The sequence below is a fragment of the Echinops telfairi genome, unplaced genomic scaffold (genome assembly GCF_000313985.2).
Source record: "Echinops telfairi isolate 266 unplaced genomic scaffold, ASM31398v2 ScPeMD7_5592;HRSCAF=6446, whole genome shotgun sequence".
Lineage (NCBI taxonomy): Eukaryota > Metazoa > Chordata > Mammalia > Afrosoricida > Tenrecidae > Echinops > Echinops telfairi.
The window spans coordinates 9,725,719-9,748,617 of NW_022109491.1; the positions used below are offsets into that span (position 1 = coordinate 9,725,719).

General features: G+C 50.8%; 1 protein-coding gene across 13 annotated transcripts in view; it reads left to right on the top strand.

The window, feature by feature from the left end:
* Positions 1-22,899, top strand: part of ZMYND8 (zinc finger MYND-type containing 8) — a 112,374-nt gene that overhangs the window by 63,787 nt on the left and 25,688 nt on the right. For all 13 annotated transcript variants that reach the window (XM_004698042.2, XM_004698041.2, XM_004698044.3 and 10 more), the window contains 2 exons: positions 4,379-4,854; positions 18,010-18,159. In XM_004698042.2, coding sequence (XP_004698099.1) covers positions 4,379-4,854; positions 18,010-18,159 — 626 coding nt within the window. The remainder of the gene's footprint in view (positions 1-4,378; positions 4,855-18,009; positions 18,160-22,899) is intronic.

Sequence of the window (22,899 nt, forward strand, 5' to 3'; positions counted from 1 at the left end):
GGTCCCTGAGGGCCAGGTTGCTCCTCCCTGATCTGGCTAGGGAGTGGTGGAAATCCACTTCCAAACACACTTCCAGAGGGACCAAGCTTTTCACTCCCACTTGTTAATGGAGCTCACAAGTGGATCCAGGGCTCCCACTGTTAACAGCCGCCTTCTGCACACCTAGGGACTGGAATTCAGGCCCTCATAAAAATTTGAGGATCTTGCCACTGCTCGGGGCAAGTCTGTGGCAGCCCACGGGTTTTCTGGTTACCTCTCAGCCTCTGTTGCCTCCTGTCTGGTTGGTTTGGGGGAGGGGAGTGGGGCGTTGTGAAGGAGATTTCTCAGCGGTGAAGTAGTGCATACCAGACTTCCAGGATTGCTGGAAGGGTTTGCCCTGGCTAGGGCAACATGGAGTGATGGGGTGAAACCACTCTTACAGGGATGCTTCTCCAAGTGCAAGAGGGGTCCCTTCCTTTACAGAGGGTTTTAGAGTTGCCCACAGCTGTTCTAAAACACAGTGGGATAGAGTTTCTTCCTGGCTGCTCTGCCTAAGGCCCTGGAGCTAAGGGATGTGTGAGCATGACGTCCACTGCTCCCTTTCCAGGGAGTGCAAGTCTTGGTCGTAGCTCCAAGGTGAGGGTGAGGGGGCCAGGCAGCCAGCTAAGCTTACTCACAGGGGACTTAGTAGCCAGCAGCTCAAAGCAGTGTGTACCTGAGGAGTCTCCCTGCATGCTTGTCTGAGCTTGAAAGGACTTTTCCTTTCTTGCCTTAGTTCACAAATACGTAAGAATGTAGAAAAATGTTTTATTTTAAGTGTCTGCAAAGAGTATAGAACAAAATACAAACCACAGCCATTGAATGCTTACTGCCTCCCAGGCCCCGCCTGAAGGTTTTTTTTTAAGGTGTGTGAACTGATTTCATTACAAGACCACCCAACCTTGTGAAAGAAGGGCTCTGGTGATGCCCATCTTACCAAGATAATTGAGGAACAGAGAGGTTGCACCCTGGCCCGAGGCCACACAGCCTGCAAAGTGTACCTGTGGGGTGAAGAGTCCTGAGTATAGGCTTCTAAGTGGAGTGGGACTGCCCTGCTGCCTCAGGGTAATGTCCTCCAGCCCTGTATATCTAGGAGGCAAATCTCATTTCCATTAAAGTATTTCTTGGGCTTGCTTTCCAGAAAGTACGCGGCAAACAATTCCAGGGAGGGCACCTGAGAGCCTGGGAAGAATCGGCTCAGGCCCTGATGCAGACACAGGTGTTGGGGGTCACAATGGCAATGACCGGCTGGTGTTGCTCAGCATTGGCTTCAGCGCCTTTTAAATGGGTCCCTGTGCCCCACCCTGGCCTTATCTTGCCTTCCCCACCCCCAGTGTAAAGGGTCAAGGCTTTACCTGCCTGGTGACAGCTGGAGCTGTGGCTGGCTTGGGAACCACTTGTCCATGCAGCCCTGGGAGGGGCGGGCTATGCTCCCCACACCTGTCTGGCTCGGCCCGGCCCTCCCTGTGTGCACCCAGCCTCGCCCACTGAGTTTTGTGCAGACGCAGGCTGACAACACACCGATGTAGTTACCTCAGTTTATTTGTAAGCAGCCGGGCTGTGTGGGAAGGGGAAAGAAGGGGGCTTGGGAGAGTTCTGTGAAGGGTGATGGGCAGATTTGGACCCAGTTGTGGTGATGGTTGGACAATACAATACAATACACCGGGTGGCAAATGTTTGGTTACATATGTCTTTCCCACAAAGAGAAAATTGTGCACACAATTTATATTTGAAGACAACCCTACTTTTTTGCCTTCCTTTGAAAGCCGGAAGGCGTGAGTGGGGCTAGGGATCCTGAGCAGCCCTTTGGAGCACAGCAAAGCTGCCACCTCCTGCACCACTGCGTGGCAGTGGTGCAGCAAGGATGTCACTGCCTGTATCACAGCGTGGCAATGGTGCAGCAATGGTGCACTTCACCGCAGTTCATTTCCTGCTCCTGCTTCAGTACTTTCTGGAGTTTCTGGCCTGTGAAATCCAAAAGGCTTCCTTGGAAACCCGCCCCAGCCCCTGTGCTCATTTTCTAGTGCTGCTGTAACAGAAGTACCCCAGCTGGATCAGATGAGTCGGACAAACGCAAGCCTATTTTCTCACAGTTCTGGAGGCTCGAGGACTGACTTGGGAAGGCTTTCTCTCTCTGCCAGCTCTGGGGGGGTGGCCCTTGTCGCCTATCAACATCGGTGTTCCTGGAACACGTCCTTGCTTCTTGCTCTCAATCTTCCCCTGTGTCCAGGAGCGTCACAGTGTCTAAAGCAGTGGTTCTCAACCTTCCTAATGCTGTGACCCTTTCATATAGAGTGGTGACCCCCCAAACCATATAATTTTTTTCGGGCGACCCGTGAAAGGGTTGAGAACCGCTGTTCCAAAGGATGCACTCAGCTTCCTGTTTTCTCAAGGGGATGCAAGTCCCGGGCCAGCGAAGCTTCAAATACCCCACCAGGGCCGCCAGTTGAGAAACGGTGTCTATATCCTACCTTCGGCCATCACAACAAAATAACATCCTCCCTGGCATCACCCAACCTGCCTCACTAACGCCTAGACGTCAAGATTCACAACACATCACAAGTGGAGGATGATTACATCTTTACATGACCATCAACCCTCATTTTTCTTTTTTTATAAGATGGTCAAATTCACTAATAATTTATTTCCTTGTGAACTGGTTTTGTTTCTCCATCGTTGATTAGCGTCTTTTGAGGATAGGCACGCTTCTGGAATTGCAGCGTTAACCCTTTGGTTTATTGATGATCCTTTAGCAGGCTGACACAAGCATGTGAGGTCATTATGGAAAACTGCAAACCTCCAGGAAAACAATTAGAAATCTATATCCACCACTTTGATCATACAAATATATAACTATAAATAAATTATTGTGAAATCTAAATAAATAATTTTTATTAAAAAAAAAAAAGAAAACATTGTCCAATCCCAGCGTGTTGAGCATCTTGGAAACAATTTTGTTAATGTCTTCAGCTCTCCAAAGTTGGCAACCTAAACTCCCAAGGATGCTCTCTGCCCTTGAACATGGCCTTGTCCTTTCTTGGGATGATGGGAGGTGCTCGATTTCCTGAGAAGACAACGATGTTTATGCCAAACCAAGAAGGACCCATATACAATACAGTTCTCCCCACTGGGGCTCCCACTGAATTTCAAACCCTCGTCTGTATGTCACTGTCCAGCCACGGAGAATCGTGGCCTAGCCAAGCTGACCGCTTTCCTGGGGCACGACTCGGTCTAGGGGACCCTTCAGTTCCTAGCTACAACACAGGTTGAAACTGAGGAAATTTTTTGATAAGGTGCCTGGGGAATCCTTGGCTCTGCTGTGCCAAAGTAGTACTCACGCTTCCACCCTAACTCCTGCCACGAAGTTGGTTCGGACCCAGGGTGACCCTCCATCGATAGAGTTCACGAGGATCAGGCAACCACGGGCATTGTGAGTTTCGTGGGTCTGCAGAGCCTGTCTGGTATGTTGGGTGAAAGGTCAGAAGATTGAATTGACCTAGCATGGGAGGTGGAAGGTGTACTCCCAGAGGCAGTTTCCCACCCCTACTTTGACAGGTGAGGATTTCATCCCTCTGTCTTCTCCATCGTCCTTGTTAGCTGCCTTGACTTGACCCCTGACACTCCGCTTCCCCAAGCACAATGGAATGAATTGTTGCCCCCTCCTGTGCTGTCCCCATGACTAATTGTGGCTGGAACCCATGTAATCCCCGGAGAGTTTTCATGGGTTAGTTTCTGGAAGGATGTCCCCAGGCCCGTCGCCTGGAGTCTGGAATCTCCGCGGACACCTGGTCAGCATCACAAGCCTCCGCTGACAGATGGACAGGTGGGTGGGAGCTGCATAGGACGTGCCTGGCTGGGAAGTGAACCCCGGTCTCCCCCAGGGAAGGTGAGCATTCCAGCAAGGAATCACAAGTGCGCTGGGCTCTGCGTCTTCATGTACTGATTGGTCCAGAGCGCTGCTGGTTTGGTTCAGAAAGCCTCTGTGGACCTGTGAGGTGCCGCCCAGGCTGCTCCGACAGGGCCGTCTGCTCTCCTCTTCCCAGCCCAGAGCTGAAGGGAGCAAGCGGGCTATTTAATGGACTTCAACGACTGGCAAGCCCATTGAGCCTTGTCAAGTTTTAACTAAGTCTTGTTATTTGTGTTTGGTCTTGATCACAGAACATGTGTGTCAGATGTGGGCCGATGTAGGAACCATTCAAACGAAGTCATTGGAAAAAAAGAGGATTTAAAAAAGATTACCTATCTCAGAAGCTCCGCAGAGATCAGGAGGCCAACTTGGGTTTTGCATCAAGAAATAAGTGACCTTAGAGTTGACTGAGACTCATGTTTCTTTTGTTTTTTACCCTTTTGCACTCCCTAGGGCCTGGGTCCCGATCAATAATTGCTACCTCATGTCTAAAGAAATCCCTTTTTCTGTGAAAAAGACGAAAAGCATCTTCAACAGTGCCATGCAGGAGATGGAGGTCTATGTGGAGAACATCCGCAGGAAGTTTGGGGTCTTTAACTACTCTCCCTTCCGGACCCCCTACACGCCTAACAGCCAGTACCAAATGCTGCTCGACCCCACCAACCCCAGCGCCGGCACCGCCAAGGTGGACAAGCAGGACAAGGTCAAGCTCAGCTTTGACATGACGGCGTCCCCCAAGATCCTGATCGGCAAGCCCATGCTGAGCGGGGGCACCGGTCGCAGGGTCTCCCTGTCCGACATGCCGCGCTCTCCCATGAGCACCAACTCTTCGGTGCACACGGGCTCCGACGGGGAGCAGGATGCCGAGAAGAAGGCCACCTCCAGCCATTTGAGCGCCAGCGAGGAGGACTTCATGGAGAAGGGCACAGGTCAGCCCTGGGTGGGGCCATGGGGGAGAAGCCACCGGAAACATGGGGGTGGGGGGTGGCTTCCCTTGGAACCCAAGGTGTGGGGGGGATCCCACCCAAGGAGGGCAGTCCTGACTATAGCCATAGGAGTTTTGTTTCTGGACAATGCTTACACCAACCTTGAATGTTCTGAACAGGATTCAATGACGTTCAAACAGGGCTGACAGCGGTGCCTGACACCCCACCTGGCTGCTCACCAATTCAAGGCCGAGCATCCGTGTGTGTGTGTGTGTGTGTGTGTGTGTGTGTGTGTGTGTACGAGGTGGGTGGTGAGGGTAAGGAAAATACTGGTGATGGATGTGGAAAACGTCTTTTTGGTTCTGGAGCACCCATAATTTAGTCACATGTTACATGCGTAAAGAATCTCGCCTCTATAAGAAGTAAAGCGTTGGACCGGTCACTACAAGGTCCGCAGTTGAAAGCCAGTCGCTCCTTGGTGGGAAGAAGACGAGGCTGGCCATCTGCCCCTATGAGTCAGGATGGACTCTGTGGCAGTGGACGGGAGGCGTAATGGTTGAGCTCTTGGCTGGGAACCAGAAGATCACTGGTTTGCACCTAGCACTCGTCAACAGGAGAAAGACGAGGCAGTCTGCCCTTGTACCAACTTGCTCTGTTGGAAACCCCAAGGAGCAGCTTGGCTCTGTCCTATAGGGTCACCGAGTTAGGTGGCGAAATGGGTTTGCTCTCAGGTTTCCTGGAGCATTTGTCCTTCACATGGTGTCCTTTGTTTGCTGACCTTTAGAGAAGCTTCCACGCTAAGAAGGAGCAGGTCTGAGGAAAAAACAGCCAACCTCAGGCTGAGAGGGGTGAGGGGTGGGGCCTGGTGAACCAGGGAACTTGTGCACGGGCTCTCCTGGCAATGGCTCCCTCCGGCCCCTGGCTGCCTTCTGTGTGGGCATGTGGACTTAGGGTTTTAGATCTTAGCATTCTTCCAGAGAACTGGGACATTCTAAATTTTTACGTAAAACCTGCTATTTATTAAATGTCACCCCAGCATGAACGTTAGAATATTGTGCAGGGTGAGTGGAACACAGCAACTAGTGGAATTGAGGAGCCCCGGTGGCATGGTAGGTCATACATTGGGCTGCGAACCTCAAAGTCAGTGGTTCTAATCCACCAGCTGTTCCTCGGGAGAAAGACGGGGCTCCCTGCTTCTGTAAAGATTTAGTCTGAGGACCCACAGGCGGCAGTTCTCTTTCTCTTGGGTCACTGAATTGGAACTTGTGGCAGTGGGGCCGGCTGGGCAGAATAGTGACCATGGGTGGTCCTTTGTGCTTTGAGTCCTTTCTTTTTCCTTGTCTCCCTTTCTCTCCTTTCCCAAGGGCAAGCCCCAGTTCTTCAAGGAACCCCAAGTGCAGTGGGAGACTTGGTCAGTTTCCGCAGAGAATCCCATCGATTTGGGTTGGGTGGTTGGCGTGTTGAGTTTCAAGCCCTGCTGCCAGCTGCACCCAGGACGGAGCGGGGTGGGGCATGGGAGTTGGTGAAGCACACATGGCGTGCCATCTTTCAAAACTCAGGCTGCATGCAGTCTGTTTCTCTAGTGCTGATTCCTGGCTCGCGTTGGTTTAGATCCTCAGGGCTGAGTCAGGCCTACAGCGTCCTTCTGGGATTGTCCTGGTTTATGGTGACATCGTTTTCAGAAGCGTCCCTCGCCCTCCTTTGTTTGCTCAGAGCTCCCTTGTTTCCCATCTTGTCACGTGGCTCCCTTTTAACCAACCTGACGAGCCTGTTACCCAGCCGCCCGGACTCCCTGCTGAGCTCAGCCTGCCAGCTCCCAGACGGAGGGTGCTGTTTTATGATGCGGGGCGGCTGGGCCACTCACCTGCCAGCACATTCATCACCTGGCATTGTGCCATGTGCAGCCCAGCTCTCCATTACATACGGAAATATTAGCCCTGCAGCGATGCTTGTTGCAGTTCCCCTGAATGTCCATGAGATTCATAGAAGTAGGGAGAGAAAACAGGGTCCCCGAACCACTGTTGTTTCTCCCGTGCAGCCTTTCCCAAAACAATGCTGTACAGGAGTCTGAGAACATATGACGAATGGATTTAATTCCGCCACGCTCGTCCCCCGGAGCCGTTGCAAAGGGAGAAGTAGACACGCCACCAGCATGCTCTCGCCATTAGCGACGGCTTTTTATATAATAGGCTAGTGGATCCGTGAAATTGTAAAGTCCCCTTTTCCCAAAATAGCATCGTCCCTTGCGAGGATGTGTTGGGTCACTTTGTTTCCCATGAGGTAGAGCGCCGTGGAGTACAGAAGGAGGAGAGAGAGAGGTGGCATCAGCCAGGTGACTGGTTCCATTTCCCATAAGGGACCAGTAGTGAATGGTTTTTCGATTCTGCGGTTCTCTGTCTGCTCCACGGGAGCCGCTTGGTGGTGTCGTGACAACACGTTGGGCCGCTACCCTCCAGGTCAGCTGTTTGAAACCACCTTGGGAGACCGGCAGGGTTTTCTCCTCCTGTGAGGAGTTGTCGTCTCGGACCCCCCACAGGGACAGCCTGCCCGCTCCTTGGTGGTCTCGACAAGTGGGCATCAGCTCGATGCCAGGGAGTTTGGTTTGGGGTTTGGGCTCTTCCACTCTTCCTTGCTGTCTCTGCAGCTCAGAAGCAGCTGAGGGCACTCTGCGTAGCTTTGTTATCATAAAACTGTATTGATGGACACGGACATGTGAATTTCATGAGTGTTAGTTCTTCCTTTGATTTGAGAAACCCCCCACCCCACCCCACCCCAGTTAAAAAATATTAAGAACCAGGTAAGAGTAAAAGAAGCTTCTTGGTCAGCTCCCCCATTTTACAGAAGGCAAGTGCAGGTCCCCGCAGAGACCCCTGAAAAACACTTAGGATTCAAGTGTGTCTTTAAGGCCCACTGGCTTTTCGCCGCACCGTTCTGCCCTCTGCTGGCCCACAGCGGGGAGACAGCTTGGACAGTGAAGGCAGAAGACATTTGCCTAAAGATGAGCGACTATTGTAGTGCCCCAAGTCAGGGCCAAGACCAGGGGCCTTCAAGGGGCTCCGTGGAAAAATTCCTCCATTCACTTTTCATCCCATGTATCCATGAACTGGAGGTGAGACTAGCTTTCCACAGTCTTGTAGAACGGATTCCCTCCTCATGGAAAAACCACATACGTGAGTGTTTAGAAACCTTGCTTTTCTTAAGGACCCAAGGAGCTCAGAGTTGCACGTCTGTAAATCTTTAAAACTGCACTGAGTTTTCCAGTAAGCACTTGGCTTGGGCCTGAGCCTCTCCATCAACATGCCCTTGGAATCCTGCCGCCTTAATGGCCAAAGTGCTTTTTAGTCTCCATGATTTCTCAGGGCCTCTTCCCCCGCACTCGCCCTGGCGGGAATGATGCTTCAGCCGATATTTGCTTGTGGGGAATCCTGATTTAAGTCATGAATATGCATTAACTCAGGATTCCACCTCCCTCTGAGTTAATGGTCCTGTGACCTTGTATCTGCATTAGGAGTTACTGTTCAGGGAAAAATCAGAAACTTTTCCGTTACACTCCCTTTGTGGCTGTGACAGGGACACCACCTACTTGTCATCAAACAGTGGCTGGCTGCGGAAAACTAGTCACACACACAACCATGGTTAGCCCGCAGACAGCCGTCTCAGCATTTGTTTCTGTTTGGCTTATGCATCGTACTGTTCAGTTGGAACCCCTGCTTGGAGGCATCAGGCAGTTAAGGGAATGGTTGAAACGGGGGAGAGTGTGCCAAACTAAGAGCTCACTGTATTAGTCTAGGTGATTTGGAGAAACAAATCCACAGCAACTCATGTATAAGAGAGTTTTATGTAAAGAAAGTGTGCATCACGAAAACATCCCAACCCAATGCTGCCCAAGCCCACAAGTCCAACATTAACCCATTAACCCAACACCAGTCCACAAAGTCCTCCACCTCACAAAACAGAGCCAGTGATGCCGACTGCAGGAGGAAAGCTGAGTCAGTGAACAAACAAGCATCTCAGCACTAGCAGGGGTCTCCACACGGCTGCTCCAGCACCCAGGGCTGCATCGGGATAGGTCCATGTGGCTTCTCCTTGGGGATGTCTTGTAGGAAGTCAATCTTGCAAGCTGAAGCAGGGAACTGCTAAGGCAGCTGCCCCCTGGTGCGACCATCACTAAGCAAGAGACCCGAGAACTAGAAAGGCGAGGCTCACCACCCATGTATCCCTCTGCCTTTCAATTAGCCCCACATGTGATTATCGGCCAGGTTGGCACCATTAACTCACTCCCTCACTTTCCAGACAGGAGGTGTTTGTGACCTGCCATCAGGATTGGGGTGAACTACAGTGTGAGTGTGCATGTGTGAGACTTCCTCAGACAGTGCTTCGCCTTCCGCTGTGTGGGTGCCCTCTGATACTCGTCCCTCGTCGTTCCTGTTAGAAGATGCCCTGTGATGACAGGTGTTGAGCCGCTAACCACAAGGTTAGTGGTTCAAACCATCAGTGGCTCCTGAGAAGAGTGAGGCTGCCCGTTCCTGCAACGATGTAACCTCAGAAGCCCGGTTCAGGCTGTCAGGGGTCAGATTCAGAGGCGCCTGCGTGGCATTAGTGGGTTACTTGTTGGGCTGTCCACCCAGGGTCAGCAGTTAGGAACCCCCAACCCCTCTGCTCGAGAGAGATGAGGCTTTCTGCTATGGTCAAGAGTTACCACTCTGGGAAGCCCACAGGGTCAGTTCTTTGCTACCCTATAGGGTCAAGAGGACTTCAGCAGTTCAGTGACACTTCCGCTCCCATCCTACTCCACATTATCCCACTACCTTCACTTCAAACTCCCTGATCCTTAAGCTTCCCATTCCAAACTTTCGGGGTGCTGCTGTGTCTATTTGATTTCACACAGGCAATTTCTTTCAAAGAGCACAAATGCTTAAGTAGATATGTTTTACTCATAAAAATAAGCTGGTTTGGGTTCAAAGCAGGATTCAGGAAATAGCTTTGGTTTAAGGTTTACATTTAAAGATGATCTCATGGTGAGCAAACACCACAGACAGGGAACAACTAGGGAATTAAAATCAACAACAAGAAGGATGTAGAGATGCTGGGGGTGTTGTAGCCACAACAGTCCAGCTGAGAGGAATTACGAAGAGGCGGAAGAAGGGTGAGCGTGATGGTGGGGCAGGAGGAAGGTAAAAGGAAACAGGAAAGCTCTAGGAAGCAAAGCTATGCATAGAGGTATATGCATAGGTGTGTATATATGCTAATACATTCATTCATAAAAATAGAGGTATTGGCCCATGTACATATATTTATATGGCAATACAGAGGTGTGGACAGACTTTGGGCCTCTGCACATGTCCTCCTGCAAGGTCGAATGACCTTGTGAAAGGGTTGCCTGGAGTCATAACAGTAGCAAAATGACAGTGATGAAGTAGCAACGAAAATAATTTTATGGTTGGTCCCCACAACATGAGGAATTATATGAAAGGGTCGGAACATTCGGAAGGTTGAGAACCACTGCTATAAGGCTTAGAGGGAAGCTGATCAGTGCTTCAGGCTCTGGCGAACCTTCCCAGGAGCTGCCCTCAGGCACCCCACCCTCCTAGCATGATCGCTGAAGACAACATGAGTGCATAAGCAAATATGAAGAAAGCGATGGTGCCCGGCTATCAAAAGATATAGCATCTGAGGCCTTAGAGGCTTGAAGGTAAACAAGTGGCCATCTAGCAGAGAAGCAACAAAGCCCACATGGAAGAAGCACAACAGCCTGTACGATCATGAGGCGTCCATAGCATCAGGAAACAGGCATCAGAAGACCCCAAATAAACTAACAAACAAAAAAACCATATTATTGAGAACGAGGGGGGTCAGCGCAGAGACCCGAAGCCCATCTGTGGACAATGGGACATTGAGTCAATCAGGGTGCAGTAAAGCACCGGTGAAATACACAGTCGTCTTGATTCCTTGAAGTTTCCTCAATCCCCATTTTCATGACCCCAGCCCTGCCTTGCACTGCAGGCTAGACCGGAGCGTGTGCACAGGTACTGATAAGACATAAGAGCTCACGACACATGGAATCCAGAAACAGGAATGGAAGTAGCGATACCAGGACAGGGGCAAAGTGGGGAGAGGTGGGTAGGAAGGGACTCCCGGGACACATAACCGCACCCCCCATCCCCACCCCCAGGGGGGATGAACAACAGAAACCGTGGGGGAAGGGAAGTACTGGTTGGTGTAAGATATGAAAATAATAATGATATATAATTTATCAAGGGGCCACAAGGGTGGGCTGGGAGGGGAGGTGGGGTGGGGGGAAGAGGCGCTGACACTAAGGGCTCAGAAGAAAGTAAATGTCTAGAAAATAATGATGGAACATATGTACAAATATGCTTGATACGATTGATGTGTGGATTGTTATAAAAGCTGTAAGAGCCCTCAAAATGTTTAAAAAGAAAAGATGATCTCAGGGCCATTGTATTGGAAATGTCCCCACCAGGAAGGACTCCAAGAAGTCTCCATTCCATTGAGATTTTGATTTTCTGTTTTATACTATTTCCCTGCCCCCGGCCCGCCCCCAACCTTTGGTTCAGGATGCTCTTATAGACTTTGATCAAGCCGTTCTGCAGCGTTGAGGCTGGATGAATTTTTGAGGCACGTTGGTTGCCTGGAGCTGACTTTCAGTAGGAACCTAGGCTCTAGGGAAGCTCCAGAGAACAAACCCCGAAAAGGAACCAGAGTTTTATTCTTGGGAACAAGAGGAAGGGGAATTGTTATAAATATGGCAGACAGCGAAGAAACAGTGTTGTGGGAGGCTGAGGGGAGTTCTGAACGTTTCAAAATGTTGAAGACTGCCCAATTTCTTCTTGCTCATTAAAGCAGAACGTGAGCAGAGAGAAATTGAGAGGAGGGGGCAAAGTGTTTTTGGAAAGCTTCCACAGGCGTCCGAGCGTGATGATGTTGAAAGCGCGCCACCTCTTGACGCGAAGGCGTGACTTCTGAGCACAGGGCTTAGAGAGAAGCCCGGGTCACGAGGAGAAACACAGGCGTGAGTGGACCTTGGTTGTGGGAAGCCTCACCAGCACCTGAGGACCCCCAGGGGTGCGGTCACACAGGGCCTTTGGAAGAGATGAAGGGTGTTCTTTTCAGTATCCAACCGGAGGCCGCTGGGAGTCAGTTGTCAGCCACTCGGCTGAAGCTGGAGGTGGGGGGGGCGACTTGGCCTGATGGGGTGGATCTCTTCTTGGAGATCATCTCTCGTCATGTGGATGTCCTAAGTCCATGTGTGTGTCTGACTTCCTAACCTTCTAGGCAGTTTGGCCAGCCTAACGTTTCCTATTGTAATTTAAATGAAAGTCATGCCAACCTTCAATGAGCTGTTTTTTTTTAACACAGCGTGCAGCTCGGTGGCATGGAGTGCACTCACAATTTTGCGCAGCCACCTCCTTTGTCTGACAGTCCCGGGCATTTGGATCGCCCAGCAGGCTGGCACGTGTGTCTGGGCGGCCCCCTGCCAGGCCAGAGTAAATGCTGCCCAGCACAGAGCTACCATACTTCACTGGAGGCTTGTGAAGGTGGAATTCCTCCTCCTCTGGTTGCATCTTTCCTTGTAACAAATACATCTTGTACTCCTTTCCAAAGATCCCCCCCACCAAAAAAACCCCAGAAAATGAAGTAAAAACAGAAAGACAAAGTGATCTATAACTGCATTTCTTTCATTGTCATTAGGCGTCATCAAGTTGTGACAGGGTAGAACCCATGACACCTAGTGAAGCCAGTGGCCAGGTTGCAGTCTCTAGTGGGTTCAGACTGCCAGCCTCTCGGTTAGCAGTTGTGTGTTTAACCGAGCCACCTGGGTTCTTGGGATACTTCTGACTCCCGCACCTACTGCCTTTCACTAGAGAGGGAGAAAGACGAGCCCCTTTATTCCAGTAAAGTCTTACAGTCTCAGGAAACCCGCAGGAGCGTTTCTGCCCTGCCGTATAGGGCCACTGGGAGTTGGCAATGAAGTTGGCCAGCGCGTTGAGTAGGTGTGTGTCCTTTGACCCCTTAGTCTGTGACCCACTCTGTGGGTACACAGAGTGTCTGAGGCTAAATCTTTGCAGTAGCTTCACACACCTAACCAGCCTCATGTTTAATCCGCTGTGCCACCAGGGCCCCTCTGAGCTCTCTAAAATCCAAACTAAACTCATTGTCGACTCACAGGGACACACACCCCCACCACCACCATAAAATAAACATGGTTCTGCCCACACTCCCTCGAGTTTTTCCTGACAGTGTACCACTGTTAAGTTTCTAGAATAATGATTTTAGAAAACCATATACCTATATACTCAACTGTTTGCACTTTGGGAAACAGGGGGGGCATTCCCGACACGGTTTTATAGTGAAATTCTCTTTTTCGCTTTTGAGACTTGACCTCTTAGGAAGGGAGGTGTGACTCACTTGACTGGGTTCTACGTGGGACAACATCTTTGGGTTTTTTTCCCTTCCTCCTTCGACCACTTAGAGTTGGGCCTCCTTGTTAAAATGCCCAGCGGGTCTCAAGCCGTGCTCTGGAGCGCATGAGAAGGCATGCCTTCCTGCTTGCCTGGCTGGCTGCTTTCTTTAAGAGACTGTATTCATAATAATAAAGATAGATCTTCGTGTTTAATCTCCGTGTGAAATACATTACAGGGATACTTGGACTTCCTGCAGATTTCCTTTGGGACTAGGTACAGAGATGAGTGGATTTTTAAGAAGGTGAACACTAACAGTTTCTGTCTTGAAGCCTTTGTCTTCGTGCTTGTCTCTGTTTAGGAAGCAGTTTCATTCTGCTGGTTTCCGTTTTCAAACGTTCGCCACCACTGCATCGATGCCACCTCACCGCGGCCTTGTGGGATGGGGGCGGGCGGCGCCCCATGGATTCTGAGTTTCACCTTTGTTGGAGCTTAGGCCGGCTCACCTTGTTCCTCTCTGAGCCCAAACTCACTGCCAGTGAGGGGCTGCCGACTCCCAGTGAACCCGAGAGGACCGGGTAGGACTGTCACTGGGGGTTTCTGAGACTCACTTTTTACGAGAGCAGAAAGGACTCCTCTTTGCCCCACAGAATAGCTGTGTCTTCCAGATCCTCACTGCCTGTCTGATCCAGGGTCTTCCTCACCTTTGATGGCCCTTATCTTCAGCACACATGATGTCCTCGCTGGTAATTCCTGCTAGCATGTCCAAAGCCTGGGAATTGGCTTAGGATGTTTTCTTTACCCCTTTTTTGGGAAGTAGATCACCAGGCCTTTCTTCCTAGCCCAGTGGTTCTCACCTTCCTCAGGCGAGACCCTTTCATGCGGGTCCTCATGTGGGGACCCCCAACCATAACCTTACTGTCCTTGCTACTTCATCACTGTCATTTTGCTACTGTTAGGAATCGTCATGTAAATATCTGATAGGCAGGATGTATTTTCATTGTTACAAATCGAACATCATGAAAGTATAGTGATTCATCACAAAAACAATATGTAATTCTATATGGTGAAATATTTATTTCTAATGACAAATAAATGAAATTCTGTCTTGAAGCATGGTGTAGCATGGGTAACAGTCTTAATGTAACAGCAGTAAACTACATTGCTACATTTTGGCACAGTATGCGGTAAAAGCCTTCTGCTGTGCGGAAGTTGAGATAGCTTCTTTCTTACCCGACCAGCATAGCTGCATGTGGGCGGACCCGCCTGGAGACGGATAGAGGAGTGGGTCTCTGTTCCTAAGACCATAGGAGATAGGTTTTTTCCAATGGTCTTGGATGACCCCTGTGAAAAAGGGTTGTACAACCCCCCCCCAAAAGGGGTCGCGACCCGCAGATTGAGAACTGCTGTCCTAGACTGTCTGAGGAGGAAGCCTCACTGAAACCTGCGCCTCGTGGGTGAGGCTCCTGGCATTTGGAATATCGGTGGTGTGGCTTCCAGCCTCGCAGCAACATGCCGGCCACGTCACCTCAGTGGAGGATCCACCACAGCCAAACTAAGAGTCTAGCCCAGGTGCCGGACCAGGCATCTAATGCTTAACCAGGACTGTGTTCTGATTTGGTAGTTCAGCCTAATTCTTTTTTTTAAATTCCCCGTATTTTATTGCGCACTTGCCGAATACCAGTTGGCATGGATTAGCAAATCTCGTCGCCGTCTCTCCTGATTTGCAAATGAAGAACAGGAATTCCTGAGTAATACCTGTATCATCTCCATGTTTAGAGTTTCTTCGCTTCATTCCTGTTGGGACTCTGGGTCAGAGACATGCCAGGGACACTCTTGTGCCATGTAGGTGGTTGGAAGCATCTCTGGGGTCTGCATGTTAGTGGCACCCCCTCTTCAGTTGTGACGATCAGAAATGCCTCCAGGGATTGCTGAATGTGCCCCAGTGGTGAGAGACTATCCCCAGCTTAGAGCCACTGTTTAGATGGGGGACCCAGAGTTCTAGAGGCTGTTGGGAAACACTGCTCTCCGAGCAAACGATAGCAGAGGAGTCAATCAATGCCAGGCGCTGTGCGTTAATTGCCCGATTTATTCATTAAAGCCTCCAAAAAACTTAGAGAATTAGATGCTGTTTGTATCTCTTTCTGTGGTGGTCTCGCTGCATGTCCCACTGGTGGCTGCATGATCCTGTGTTACTGGTATTTCTGTCTGTGCCACTAGTCTCTCAAATACCGGCAGGGTTCCCCATGATGGACAGGGCTTAGTAGACCTTTCAGACTAGGAGGTACGACCTAAAACTAAGATAAATAAATAAGTTGGCTAATGACAACCTTATGAATAGCCGTGGAACAGTGTCTGATACCTTGCTGAAAGACGAGCCGCTCTGATTGAAAGGTAATATGTAATACGACGGAGGAGAAGCTACCTCTCAATGAAGAGTTGACCCGGATGGAGCGAAGCTTCTAGGAACTTCACTTCTTGGTGTACCTGACTCAAAATGAGAGGAAACAGCTGCGTCCATCAGCAATTGACATGTGGAATATACAAAGTATGAATCTAGAGAAATTGGATGTGGCCAAAAAGGTAAAGGAATCATGAAGATTGATAACCCTAGGCTGCTTGGTTGCTCTGAAATGGACCGCGATTGACCTTGTCAGTTGGGGAATCATATCAAGTAGACCAAATTGAAGGAAATATTGAAGAGGAATAGTGTCAAGTATTGTTATAAAGGGCTAAGGCACCGTACCACCAGGGCTCCCTTGGCATTAGTTTCCTAGGGGTCTGCCAACACATTCGCACAAACTTGGTCACTCAAAGCAATAGAAATGTATTCTCTCGGTGCCAGAACCTGGACAAGGTGTGGCAGGGTTGGTTGGTTCTGTGCTACTCCGCTCACCAGTAGGGTGGGTGGTTGCCTGCAGTCTCGGTTTGTAGAAGCTGCACTTGAGCCTCTGCGTCCATCGCTGCACGGCTGGTTTCCCAGTGTGTGTTTGTCCAGTTCCCCTGGTCTCACAGAGGACACCAGTCATACTAACTTCAGACCCATGTGAATTCAGTGACTCATCCTAACTGTATTATGGATGCCAAGACCCCCTTTCTTTCTTTCTTTTTAAGTTTTATTAGCACGTCATCCACATGTCATGCACTTCCCGAATTCAACCATATCAAGAAGCGGTGTACGATTGTCACCATAGTTAATTCTAGAACATTTTCTTCTTTCTTGCAGCCATTGTTAGTCATGCAATTTTTTTTCTAATCGTAGCACAAATATACACAGCAGCATATTCTCCATTTCTACAACTTCTTGTATAATTCAGTGACATTGATTAAACTCTTCGTTTTGTACCATTATGGATATCCTTTTCCAGATTTTTCTACCACCGTGACATAAACTCAATGTCCCCTATGCAACAACTTTTTCCCCTTCATCCCTGGGAACCATTGGGCAAGTTGGTTTCTTTCTTTTGTGTGTGTGTGTGTGTGCCAAGTCCCCCTTTCCAGGAAGATCACATTTTTATGCTCAGATGGAGATGAATTTGGGGAGGGACATGAACTCTGCAATTCAGTACAGCCACGATAATACATTCTCGATATTGGCACCTCTAGGCATGGATCTAAAACTAGTTTATGTTTATTGACTGGAAGACCTGATGTATAAGCTCCAACCTACTGAAGCGTCCATTCTTGCGTAGCCCCACTTGACAGGTCGTGAAACGGAGGCAATCGCCCTACGTAGTGTTGGAGTATTTTTGAAGTCTCTGGTGTGCGTGCGTGCGTACGTGCGTGCGTGCGTGCGTGCGTGCGTGTGTGTGTGTGTGTGTGTGGTGTCGGGCACTTTATCGCATGCCTGGATTTCCAGGGCCAGCTAACGAGGAAGGAGTTAACCAGAAAGCCTGGTGAAGCTGAGCTGGGAGGGCGAATAGGAGGATACAGAGGGTCTTGGAAGCCCCTCCTGGGCTCATGCGAACGTACATCTTGTGTAAAAATCCGTGGTCTCACGGGGGCACACTGTCGGTGAGTTCGAACAGCTAACTGTTGATGAGCACCTGAGCACGTTTACCCCTGTGTTCCCCGGGCTCCCCCTGCCTCCCGAGGAGCTGTGGTTAAACGAGCTCTCAGAGGTTTGGCAACGCCTCGGGCACAGGTATGCTCCGAGGAAGCAGAGGCAGCTCACCAACTTCTCCCTCACTCCATCTGCTGCCCCTTTGGCTTTCACTCGGAGGCAGACAAAAAAAAAGCGAAGGGCCTTTGAAATGGGAACCCAGGGCTTTCCCCCAAGGGGTCAAGTTGGTTACAGGCAGGTGCAGGGCCCTGGGTGTGAGCCAGGGCCTGTGTCTTTGCTCAAACGGATGAGATGCCATTGGTTAGCCTGGCTCCCAGTCTGGGCATCTGGACGTGGTGGCGGCTGGTGGAATTGCTATTTGAGATTTTACACCATGAAAGGGCCAAACCAATTTCAGAGGCAGCTTAGCTGATTTGTCTTAGGGCTTGTGTTGGCTAGGGTAGCTGGGGAGGTCGCCTTCCTCTGTGGCTTTAACGGTTTAAGGCTGGATTAAAGCCCTTTGCTTAAAATAAATGGTTACCCTTCCCTTCTCCTCCCCCCTTCTTATGGGGCTCGGTTGGCCTTGTGGAAATCAAGTACAATTTCCCAACTTCTCCCTTCTCCCCTTAGCCCGCACCTAACAATTCTTGTGTGTTTGTCTGTCAGTCTTTTAACAATGACTTCTTTTTTTCCCAGCTTCTCCAGCCTCTACCAAGACGGGCCAAGCGGGGAGTTTATCTGGCAGCCCTAAACCCTTCTCCCCCCAAGCGCCAGCGCCACTCACAACGAAAACGGAGAAGGCGCCCACCACGTCCACCACTGGCAGCATTCTGAACTTGAACCTGGGTCAGTTGGAATCTTTGCAAGTCCCTGTCTGCAGTAACTTGCGGGTATTTGGGGAGTTGTGATGGCCCCTCTCTTTTGGCGTGGTTCGCAATCCTTTAACATGTGGAGTCGAGCAGTCGGGAGGCCGCGGGACTAGATGTCAGGTGGGAGCGGAGGGTGGGCGTTTGAAGGGGCTGGGTGTATTTGGAAGGCGGGGCTGACCATATTGCTGTGGGCTGTGAACGAAAGCCTCATAGAGCGCCCACGGGCTTTGGTGCCTGGGTGGGTGGTTGTGGGAGGAGGGTGGTGGGGTGTCAGTTTTAGATCCTACAGGCTTGCTCTGTGTGGGACCCCCACGTGGAGAGTTCCGGTGAGCAGCAGGAGGTGTCTGCCTGTACTGGGTGGGGGGTGGGGTGGACCAGGCCCACCAGGTGCCAATGTTTGGCCTCTCTCCAGGAGTCCAGACAGGAAATGCCGCCAGCAGGGCCTCACTGGACTCATGAAGCCTCCGTTCTCTCGTATGTGATGGCCGATTTTTCCCTGGAGAGGCGGCAGTAGGCAGGACAAGGGAGGTTCGGGTCGTTCAGGAAGTGCCTGGTTTTTCAAAGCCTGTGGTTGGTCATTGAAAAGCAGACACAGTCTTACTTGGGCAAATAGCATTTAACAGACAAGCAAGAGAAACACCAACATCAAGGCCATGGGATGTCAGTTGGTCGCTCAGGAGTCTGGGTAAACGACACGGGGTTGGGATGAGTCCATCTGCGAGGAGGCCAGGTCCTTGGTCTGCATGCTGGCTGGTGAGGGCCCTGCCTGGGCGCAGGGTCTCTCCTCTCCCTTGGGTGGGGGTGGGGGGGGGTGCCCGCCTTGGTGCCGGGTGTGGGCTCACACTCTGCAGCCCCGTGGTCGTCAAGATGTAAGTCATCCATACGGACGAGCCGGTGAGAGGGCGAGGAGAGGCCTGGATTCTTGTCTTCCTCAAGCCTCCTGTTTGCTTGCCCTGGTAATCCGGGCTCCTCCTGTCTCGCGGGGTGTTTACCTGGACTGAACAAACCCCGCGAGGCAAGTCATGCCCCGGGTGACAAAACGGGCCATTGCCGATGCTGACAGCACGGCGGGAAGCTGTCACACCTGGAGTGAGTCCTCCACCATCGCTGGCAAGCTGCCAGGCTGTGGGAGGGTCCAGATGTGGAGCTGGGTCCCGGGGGTCGGGCAGGCTAGACGCTTTCATGCAGAGCACACAGCCACCAGGCGGGGCAGAGGCTGGCTCCGTCTTCCTTGATAGAGAGCACCTGGGGCCCTGATGCATAGTGGTTATTATGTGTCGGGCAGTTACCCCCTAAGACCAGCCGTTCGAAACCACCAGCTAGCTCCGAGTGTGGACGAGCCCTCTACTGCTGGAAAGAGTTCGAGCCTGGGAAGCTGACAGGGGCAGTGCGACCCTCCCCTGAAGGTGTGCTGAGTCAGAATTGACTCCCGGCAGTGGCAGTGCGTTGGGTTGTTTTTGGTTTGGGCCTCTCACTACCTGATGGCGTTCTCTTAGGGTGACGGGAGTGCGGTTTTGTGAACCCTGGCAGTTTGTCCATGACTTTGCCTGTAGCTTCTGATCAAAAAAATCCACTCCCCTACCCCCACCCCAGCCCCCCAACTGCAAACCAATTGTTTGTATCCATCTTTTAAAAGGTATGTTTGGGTTTTCAGATAACGCACACCACTGATTTCAAAGTACGGAAGCTCTTTAGTGTATCCCGGGCTCCTCTGTTTCCACACCCCTCGCCACTCCCCCCCCACCCACCAGCTGACCACTGGTGTTCCTCCTGTCTCTTCTTGGACACATCTTAGAGATAAATACCAGTGGTTTCAACATCGGGGCCCTTGGCCTCTGGGGGGTTATTGAGTAATATCTGTAAGGCATTTTTATTATAGAGACTGGGAGTGGGTGCTGCTGGCACCTGCTGGGTGAAGGCCGTGGTCTTCCAATGCATAGGACGATCCCCACCAGAGAGTGACCCTCAAATGTCAGTAGTGCCAACGGATTTAAATACCCCTCCACCCCCAGTTAGGCATAAGTGAGGGGGCTTCCGGAAGTGCATAGCAGGGTGGGATTAAGAAGACAACTTTACCAGGGGCTTTTGGAAGGAAGCTCTCTCGTCTGCCCGCCTCGCACCTCCCCCTTCTCACCTGCTTTTTTACATGACTGTCTTCTCTCAGCCAGTGGCTTCCTGCTCAGGCAGGGCTCTACCGGGCAGCTGTAGCGCCTTCCCTCGGCAGGTGAGCTGTCACTGATCTCGGCCTCTACCTGTGTCCTCTCGGTGGGAGCTTGGCCTGCCAGGGGGGTGGCATGGGGTGGGGTGGCTTTGTGCACCGCCATCATACCATCGCAGAGCATTAATTCCTTGGAGTGGGCTGGCTGCATCGGAGGCTCCGCAGGCTTGTTATTTTGAGAGAGATTATCCAGTTGCCCTCTAAAGAGATGCTTCTGATTTAGACTCTCTCTAGGAACGTTAGCTTGGGCCCCCTCTCTCCAGCATGGGTCATTTTTTTATATCTTCAGTTTTCATGTGTAGCCGAAGCCGACTTGCCACCAGCTGAGAAGTTCAAGATGTTGACCAGGGTGGATTCCAGAGGTCGGCCCCACCCAGAAAGGGTGGGCATGGGGGTGGGGGAGGCTTGATAAGCTTCTCTGCAAAGGCCTGAGTGAGAACAAAACTGTTTTTTCTCTCTCTGTGTAGGGGAGGCCAGTGGGCCTCGGCTGACTTGTGAGGCAGAATGCCGTTTGACCTAGGTTCTCGAAGGTCCGGCTCTAGGAGACCTGATCCCAGCCTACCTCCTTTAGTTAGTTTCTTGTTAGAAGACACTATTAATGGGATCATATTGACCAGAGAAATCTTAGTGAAATGAGATCCCTTGCCTTCTTGTCTTTCTTTTGGCTACAGGTTCAATGGCTGCATTTGTTTTAGACATGTATAGAAACACACATGTAACGAGGGTATTTTGGCAAGACCCGTGTCGCTTTGGGGTTATTTGTTGCACTGCCAACCGCTGGGTCAGTAGTTTGAAACCACCAGTCACTCCTCGGGAGGAAAATGAGGCTTTCTACTCCCGTAAACGTAAAAGCTGGAAACCCACAGGAGCAGTTCCGCCCTGTCCTAGAGGGCCGTTAAGGCTCAGAATTAACTTGCTGATTGAGTTTGGCTTTCGACTTGGCGGTGTAAACAAACTCACTGCCAATGAGCTGATTCTGATTCATAGCAGCTGTGTGCGGCAGGTAGCACGGCCCCTGCGGTTTTCTAAGACTGTAACTGTTCATGGGAGTAGAAAGCCACATCTTCTCCCTCAGAACAGTTAGTAGTTTTGACTCGGTTAAGCAGCCCATCGCATAACCGCCAAGCCACCCGGGAAACAGTGAGGGGTTTTCTCGACTTCCAAAGAAGGTTGGTTTAGTACAAGCGTTCAAAACTTTACCCGGGAAACAGTGAGGGGTTTTCTCGACTTCCAAAGAAGGTTGGTTTAGTACAAGCGTTCAAAACCTTAGCCAATCAGAATAACCTGGGGCTGTGGGTGGGGTGGACTTTGAAAGACCTGATTACTAACCCTTTCCCAGGTTATTTAAATAGACCTGGGGGGAGGGGGGCAGGCATCAGTGTTTTCTAAAAGTGCTGGCGCTCCCCCACTTATCAGTCACCTGCTGAACTCCCCAGCTGCTCCACAGGAGAGGAAGATTGGTGACAACTGGCTCGGCTTGATACATATGATTTCAGTGTGCCGGCAAGGCTCGGAATTACTGGACCAATGATAGGGATTGTCATGGATACCCTATGGGCCAAATCTGACCCCTCCCTTGTTTTCATAAATAAAGTTTTATTGGAACACAGCCACACCTATTTTTTTTAATTGTCTTATTAGGGGCTCATACGACTTATCACAATCCATACATACATCAATTGTGTAAAGCACATTTGTACATTCATTGCCCTCTTCCTTCTCAAAACATTTGCTCTCCACTTAAGCCCCTGGCCTCAGGTGCTCATTTTCCCCCTCCCTCCCGCTCCCCCCTTCCTCATGAGTCCTTGATAATTTATAAATTATCTTGCCCTGTCCGACGTCTCCCTTCACCCCCTTTTCTGTTGCACACCTACTTGTTTGCATCTCCTTTTTGACTGCGGAGGACCCAGTCCCCTCCCTCAGCCACCCACAGGTGCCTATCATATTGACTCCCGGTCTTTGCAGGGAAAGGTGGCGGAGCCCTGGTCTTGTAGATTGAGGTTTTCACCAGCTGCTGTGTGGAATCAATCACCCAACGATGTTTGTTAAGGACACCGCTGAACACAGCACTCCGAGGCCTCTCCTCACGGGAGAGCGTTTCCCTAGGTTTCTCTTCGAGCGTCCTGCTCGGAAACGGCTGCCTTTTCCTTCTGGAAGGTGGGGTGCTTCCTCATTTCAGAAAGTGGAAATTACAAGATAGGCTTCATATCCTTCCTCTTCGAGGGATAACTCTTTGCAACTCGACCGTTGAAGTCTTCAAGCCTGCCTTCTTCCTTCTCCTTCAGTTGGTCTTCTTGCTTTTCATGCCTCCCTGGTCCCTGCTCCGCTTTTCCTCTCCCTTGCTGGCCTCTGTTTCCTTGGCAGAGTTTGGGTCTTGGTCAGGTGCTTCAAGGTGGTTGCCGTTGGAGGCAAGTTGAGATGGGTTTGTGGTTAGTTCTTTCTCTAGTTGGTGTGCAGGTTCTCGCTCTGTGTTGGCTGTGTGTGCACTGCTGTCGTTAT